Source organism: Cricetulus griseus, chromosome 9 (genome assembly GCF_003668045.3).
Source record: "Cricetulus griseus strain 17A/GY chromosome 9, alternate assembly CriGri-PICRH-1.0, whole genome shotgun sequence".
NCBI lineage: Eukaryota > Metazoa > Chordata > Mammalia > Rodentia > Cricetidae > Cricetulus > Cricetulus griseus.
Genome location: NC_048602.1, coordinates 8434712 through 8442054, shown reverse-complemented (window position 1 = coordinate 8442054; position 7343 = coordinate 8434712). Strand labels below are relative to the sequence as shown.

At 54.8% G+C, this 7343-nt stretch overlaps 1 protein-coding gene across 3 annotated transcripts; it reads left to right on the top strand.

Annotated features, from left to right (window-relative positions):
- Nucleotides 1-3144: 3144 nt before the first annotated feature.
- On the top strand, nucleotides 3145-6857 carry Sertad1 (SERTA domain containing 1). Of its 3 annotated transcripts, none has more exons than XM_027430442.2 (2): nucleotides 3145-3278; nucleotides 5789-6857. In XM_027430442.2, the coding sequence occupies exon 2, from the start codon at nucleotides 5792-5794 to the stop codon at nucleotides 6506-6508; it is 717 nt and encodes a 238-aa protein (XP_027286243.1). In that variant the 5' UTR covers nucleotides 3145-3278; nucleotides 5789-5791; the 3' UTR covers nucleotides 6509-6857. The 3 variants fall into 3 exon arrangements, with proteins under 3 accessions (XP_027286243.1, XP_027286245.1, XP_027286244.1); XM_027430444.2 differs by lacking the exon at nucleotides 3145-3278 and adding an exon at nucleotides 3874-3968; XM_027430443.2 differs by lacking the exon at nucleotides 3145-3278 and adding an exon at nucleotides 5303-5688.
- Nucleotides 6858-7343: the final 486 nt, after the last annotated feature.

The window sequence follows — 7343 nt, the reverse complement described above, 5'->3', positions numbered from 1 at the left end:
AGAGGCCTGCAGCCGGCCTGGCGCCTCCTCCCTCCCCAGGGGCCGGGTGGGGCGGCTGGCTAGGGGCGGGACGCTCCCCCGGACCATCCTCCTCGCCTCCCTCCCTCTTTCCCTCCCTCCCCAGCTGGCGATCGCCCCCCCCGCCGCCCGCCCTTTCCCGTGCCTGCCAGGCCCGGTGGCTTAGCCTCTGGTTTCATTTCTCAAGGCCCAGTGTCTCCCTTCCCCCAGTCGTTGAATTCCTAACTGCTTCTCCACTTTCTGGTCCCTGCTCCAATGTCACCTCCTCCTCCTCGGGGAGGCTCCCTCGGACCGCCCCGGCTGCAGGCACCTCTCCCCGGGCCTCTCTGTCAACCCACCGCGTTGAGTTCAAGTCACTGATCAGAGGCAGGATTCCCTTTTTTTCTTTCTTTCTCCTCTCTAGTCATCTTCAAGGGTCTCGTCGTCTCACTTTGTTGAATGTGGACAAAGGTCTAAAACTTGTAGCGACTTCTCTTACTTCCTCTCTGGGCGTTTCCAAGCCTGTTCTACTGGCCTACCTACCTGACAAACAGCACCCCAGGGTCTTTGCATTGGCTCTACCCTGTGCTCTCGACTCTCGGTTCAGCTTTCTTCCTCTCTCTCAACTTTGCTGTCAAATCTCTGCCAAGTGTCACCTCTTAGTCTTACACTGGCCGGGTACAGGGCTTCAAGATAATTCTCAACACGGCTCTAAGTCAGCCTGGGCTACATGAGCCCTGTCTCAAGGAAACCATCAAATGTCATCATTGGGACAACCCTATTCTTTTGCTTTATTTTCTTTTACATGTGTTTATTTATTTCTTTCTTTTTTTGTTTTTGTTTTTTTTGTTTTTCGTTTTTTCGAGGCAGGGTTTCTCTGGCTTTGGAGGCTGTCCTGGCACTCGCTCTGTAGACCAGGCTGGTTTCGAACTCACAGATATCTGCCTGCCTATGCCTCTGCCTCCTAGTACTGGGAATAAAGGCGTGTGTCACCACTGCCTGGCTTGATTTTATTTTTTACATTTATATTTTTAGTGTGTGTGTGTGTGTGTGTGTGTGTGTGTACACATGCCACAGCACTTGTGTGGAGGTCAGAGGAGAACTTGAGGAAGTCAGTTCTCTCCTTCCTCCATGTGGGTTCTGGAGATCAAACTTAGGAAGTAGTGTTTGGCTGCAAGCACCTTTGCCCACTGGGCCACCTTGCCAGCCCTAGATTGTTTTTTGTTTTTGTTTTTTGTTTGGTTTGGTTTTTTTGAGATAAGAGTCTACTCCCAGAATCATTTTAAACAGTGCATCCTTCTGCCTCAGCTTCCTAGGTAGTAGGATTACAGTAGTCAAGCTGGCTAAGTTTCTTTTTGGCCTTTGTCCTCTCCCCTGACCAAGAATAAGAAAAAACATGTCAACTATGGAGAGTTGTTATGCTTGTACACAGCCTATCCATAATAGATACTCAACTGATGTAAGTTAAAAAACAAAACAGCTCCCATGAGCTGTTTAGTGTGTGACCTGTGAGCCACTTGAGCTATTAGCAGGCTCTAGGCTGCTTTGCTTGACACTTCAGAGTTATAACGCACAAGCTGACATTGAACTCCTGATTCTCTTGGCCTCTGTATTCTTCATGTTGGATGATAATGGTGTGCCACCATGCCCAGCAATTTCTGAGACTCCTTTTGTCCAGGCCATAAAAATGAATCTTTCATGTATATGTGTTTTGACTGAATGAATGTCTGTGCATCATATGTGTGCCTGGGGCCTAGGCACCAAAGAGGATCCCAGACCCCCTGGAACTAGAGTGAAGGACAGCTGTGAGCTGCTACGTGAGTGCTAGGAACTGAACCTGGTCCTCTTTGAGAGCAAGTGCTTCTAATAATTTATTTATTTTTATTTTATGTGCATTGTTGCATTGCTTCCATGTACGTCTGTGCGAGGGTGTCAGATCCCCTGCAGCTGGAGGAACAGACAGTTGTGAGCTGGATGCTGGAAATTGAACCCAGTCTCCAGGAAGAGCAGCCAGTGCTCTTAACCTCTGAGCCGTCTCTCCAGCCCTGAGCAAGTGCTTTTAACCAATAAGCACCTAAACATTCTACTCTACTCTTAGTAAATCATCAGGCTTTTTTTTTTTTTTTCTTCAGTGCTGTAATCAAACACAGGTGTTTAACATGACGGAATGCTAGGCAAGCACTCTTTCGCTGAACTGCATCTCCCCTGGCATCTTTAAGACTAGTTAAAGGCCAGCTGTGGAGCTTAGGGCTTTAATCCCAGCACTCTGAGGCAGAGGCAAGTGAATCTCTGTGAGCTCGAGGCCAGCCTGGTGTACAGAGGGAGTTCCAGGACAGCCAGGGCTACTCAGAGAAACCCTGTCTCAAAAAAATAAAATAAAAAAAAAAATCCCCTAATTCCAGTTACTTGAGGGGCTGAGGAAAGATGATTGCTTTGTATTCCAGGCTAAGTTGAGCAACTTGGTGAAACTGTCTCAGAAAAATACAAAACAAACAAACAAAAAATTTCGCCCTTTCTTCTTTTGAGACAGGATCTCACTCTGAAGCCCAGGCTGGCCTGGAACTCAGTCTGGCTTCAAACTCCCAGCAATGCCCCTGCTTCAGTCTTCCCACGCTGGGATTATGGTTTGTGAACAACCACACTCCGAAAGGAAACAGATTTTGAGGGCTTTAGCCTGTTGTCCAAAGTCACGCCGCTACTCCGGAGGCACTGATGTCCAGGATGTGACCCTCATGCCATTATTCCATGTCCACCTTACTCCCGTCTTTAATTAGAGCGGAGCCCGGCTGGAGACAACACTCTTAACACGGTAGCTCTCAAGAGGAAGGTCGATTTAATAAACCGCGTCCCTCTCCCAGAACTCATCCCTCTCTCCAAGCTCACAAAGTGATCCGCCTGAGCCTTAAAAAACCTCCGAAGCCCCTACCTGTCACCCCGCCCAGTAAGGAGAAATCGCTACTAGTTTCAGGGCTCCGGGAGAGCTCCCGGGCATGCGCTTTAAGGACCGCCTCCCCTCCCTTGGGGACGGCCCCCCCGCAGGCTCCGCCCACCCCCACCAATGAGAGCCGAGCCCTGGGCGGGAGGGCGGGGCCGCCACGCGAGTGGGCGGGAACTAAGGATTGTGGAGTGGCCGGAGTCGTGCGCCGGAGTCAGAGCAGCGTCTCCCGTCCCGGGCGCCGGCGGTTGCGGGAGCCGGGCGAGCCGAGCGATGCGCCTGCTGCCGCTTCCTGATTGGCTGCGTGTGGCTCCCTCTTCGTTCTGATTGGCCGCGAGTGATCTGGGTATGTAAATGAGGGGGCCCGGTGGTGGTGGGGGGGTGGGAGGAGAGAGGCGGGGGAGGGTGGGAGTACCGACGGCCCGAGGTGTTTTTAGCGTGTTCGATCCCCCGGTTGGGGAGATGTTCGCCGGGGTTGTCCGGGATCCGGGCGGGCGCCCGGGGCCTGAACGTGACGCCCGTCCGGGCCGGACTGAGTGAATCACGCCGGAGCCGGAGAAGGGGGCGGAGGCGCAGGCTCCCTGGCTCCGGCTGCGTGACTCACCCGCCCCGCCGCCGCCGCGCCGCCGCTGCCGCCGCTGCTGCGCTGCCGCCTTCCGGAAGCCAGGGAAGGCTCTGGGCGGCCCGCGGGGGTCGCGGCTCGCCGGGGCCCCGGGTCTGAGGGGCCGGAGTCCCCGGGGAAGCCCTGGCCGGGCTGCCGCTAGGGGGCGCCTGCGCCCGGGGGCGGAGTCGAGGCGGGGGCTGAATTCCTGCGGTTGCCTGCCGAGGGTCTGCGCGCAAAGGGCGAGCGGGAAGGGCGAGCCAAGACTCCGGGGTCTTGTTGGGGCTGTCTAGGCAGCGTCCCCAGGGCTGAGCCTCCCCCCCTTCCCCCCCGATCCTTTGTGTCCCCCCCCCCGCCCCCCGAGATGCCACTCCGGGGTCCCAGACTCCGGTCTCCTCGCCGCATGGAAGGAAGTGTGGATTTCTCCAAACTTGGGTACTCAGTGGCCGAGCCCCGCGGCCCCCCGGCTCTCCCCGCTAACTCCAGGGGCCGCCGCTTCCTTGTGCTTAGCAGCTCGGGCTCCCCCAAACTCCAGCCGTCAGTGCCCCGGCCGCCCCCACCCCGCTCACCCTCTCTCTCCCCGATGCTGCCCCACCGGCAGCCCGCCCGCCCGCCCCCGGCGTCAGCGAAACGTCGCCTTCGGCCCCCTGCTCGACCCTCCTGCCTCCCCGGAGGACTCTGTCCTGTCACTCTGAAAATCCAAGCCGCCTCCCCCCCCCCCGCCTGCTCCCCACCCCCACCGGGACTCCTACCGTGTCACTCTGTGCGCTTGCTCCTTGTGTGGGTTTTCTTTTTTCTTTTTTCTTTTTTTTCCCTTCCCCGGTTAAGATTTGCCTCTCTCGGTCTTCCATTGGCTCTTCCGGGAATGCCCGGCCCCTGGTTCTCCATAGCTGTCGTCTACACTGCCTACATCAGATCCGAAGTATCTCCTTTACAGAAACTGCCCAAAGTACCTCCTATCGCTATCTGTGCATTCCCTCTATTGGATTAAATAATGTTTGATGCCAAGCAGACATTCTATGCCTTGAACTGTACAAGTAGGCTGCATTTCCAGCCAAGAGGCGGCACCTACCTGTAATCCTAACCCTTGGGAGGCTGGGGCAGAAGGACTGCCTGGGATAGCCAGCCAGCCTGGACTAACTACAGTGTGAGGCCCTGTCACAAAACCTGGAGCAAAACCATCCAGGCACTGCCACACATCTTTAATCCCAGCACTCAGGAGGCAGAGGCAGGCAGATCTCTAGAGTTTTGAGGCCAGCCTGATCTATAGAGTGAGTTCCAGGACCGGCTCCAAAGCTACAGAGAAGCCCTGTCTCGAAAAACCAAAATAAATAAATAAATAAATAATAAAAAAGAGCAAAACCAAAAAGTACTTACAAATAAATACTAGTTATGGTTGTTAAGAGCTTGCTATTGCTAGTTCCAGGACAGCCTCCAAAGCCACAGAGAAACCCTGTCTCAAAACTGCACCCCACCCCCCCAAAAAAAGAGCTTGCTATTGCTACAGAGGACGCAAGAGATTCCCAGCACCCAAATGGAATGGCTTATAATTGCTGTAACTCCAGCTCCAGGGACTCCAACAGGTGGCTTCCTTGGGCATCTACACTCTCGTGCATATACACACACACACACCACAAAATTTAAAATAAAAGTAAAATTAGCCAGGCATTTGTAGCTCATGCCTTTAATCCCAGCACTCGGGAGGCAGAGGCAGGCGGATCTCTGAGTTCAAGGCCAGCCTGGTCTACAGAGTGAGTTCCAGGACAGGCTCCAAAGCAATACAGAGAAACCTTGTCTTGAAAAACCAGAAAATAAAAATAAAATAAAAGTAAAATTTGAAAGTTCTAAAGACCATGATGCAAGGGCTTTTTATTCTTTTGTTAATCTAATCCATATAGCAACTTACAATGTAGATGTTAGCTGTTTCTTAGAACTTTACTGAGCAGGCTCAGTTGGTGGAATGTTTGCTTTACATGCAGGAAGCCCTGAGTTCCATCCCCAGCATCCAGTATACCAAGCGTGGTGGCATACACCTGTAGTCCCAGCACGGGGGCTGTGGGTAAGAGATGATCATAAACTCGAGGCCAGCCTGAGTTGTGTGATCCTGTCTCATTAAAAATGAGGAAGAATTTGCTTAGAAAACCTGGACTGGGAGGTTAGTTGCCTTGTGAAGCTCACGCTGACAGCAGTTGTCAGAGCTGGGTGTGACCTGAATATTGACTTTCCCTAACTGAATGGCTCCTTCCTCCCTGCAGACAATGCTGAGCAAGGGTCTAAAGCGAAAACGGGAGGAGGAGGAGAAGAAGGAGGAGGAAGGCCTCTCGGTGGACTCCTGGTGGTTAGATCAAGGCCACCCAGCAGCCGCACAGACCCCCCCGCCCGTGGCTTCCAGTTCTCTCTTTGACCTCTCGGTGCTCAAGCTCCATCACAGCCTGCGGCAGGGTGAGCCAGACCTCCGCCACCTGGTGCTGGTGGTGAACACGCTGCGCCGTATCCAGGAGTCCATGGAACCTACAACCTCCCTGCCACCCGTGTCCATGCCACCCACAGCCCCCTCTGTGGCAGACAGCCTCCTGGCTAGCTCGGACGCTGCCCTCTCAGCCTCCATGGCCAGCCTCCTGGAAGATCTCAACCACATTGAAGACCTGAACCAGGTCCCCCAACCCCAAGCCGATGAGGGGCCTCCAGGCCGCTCAGTTGGTGGTGTCCCGCCCAACCTGGGTGCCTTGGACCTGCTAGGCCCAGCCACCGGCTGTCTGCTGGACGATGGACTGGAGGGCTTGTTTGAGGACATTGATACTTCCATGTATGACAGTGAACTTTGGGTACCAGCCTCTGAGGGTCTCAAACCTGGCCCTGAGAATGGTCCAGCCAAGGAGGAAACTCCAGAGTTGGACGAGGCTGAATTGGACTACCTCATGGACGTACTAGTAGGCACACAGGCACTAGAGAGGCCACCGGGGCCTGGGCGCTGACAACCAGACCCAGGAATGGTTGGCTGCGTCTGAGTTGAGCCTGATCAGTCCACCTTGCCATGATACGGTGGCTTTCCTTTGCAGAGGGGCCAGGGTCACTTTGGAGAGACAGTACTGAGTCCTGGGCAGCTTCACCTCCAACCACCTGTCTTGGCCAATGAGGGAGTTTGAAATAAGTGGGATGACAGGACGCGGTGGTGGCTGCAATGTGTTTGGGCCAGGCCCAGGCCAGGGGGGTTGGACAGATCCCCTGGGATGACAGTCTGGGCTGTCCCATCCCATTATCCCCAGTGTGGGGAAAGAGACCTCATCATTTTTTGAAATTAAAACCAGCTTTGGGAAATATCAAGTCTGTGTGCTTCTTTTGCATCGGTACCCATCAAGGATGAAATAACTATTAAACTCAAAATCCCGTGACACACCCACAGTTAGAGTGGAATAAACGCACGTCCGGCACGAAATATCTGAGCAAAGGGCAGGAAATTTCAGGAGGTCTCCCAAAATAAAGCCACCAAGCTTAGTGGAGAGAAGGCAGGACCTTCAGAGGTAGGCAGCTGGCTTGCTCGCTTTCTCGAAGCAGGCCTGGTCCGGGCAAGCCGGGGCCACCTGCCTGCCTGAGCGCAATGCTGGGCCCGGACGGAGCCGAGTGTCTGCGGCCGCCCCCGCGGTCCAGCTGCATTCCTGGCCCCGCTGGGAGGGGCCGCACACTCACGGCCCTGGCACGGGACCCAGGCTGCGTCCTTCCTGGCGGCTGTGGGGGCAGGGCAGGGCAGGGCAGAGCCCGGGGAGCGGAAGGATGGTGGGGTGGGGAGGGGAGGCCAGGCAGGGAGGGAGG

Excerpts from the sequence above, each read along its gene's own strand:
- Sertad1 (XM_027430442.2), top strand. The coding sequence starts at position 5,792 with ATGCTGAGCAAGGGTCTAAAGCGAAAACGGGAGGAGGAGGAGAAGAAG.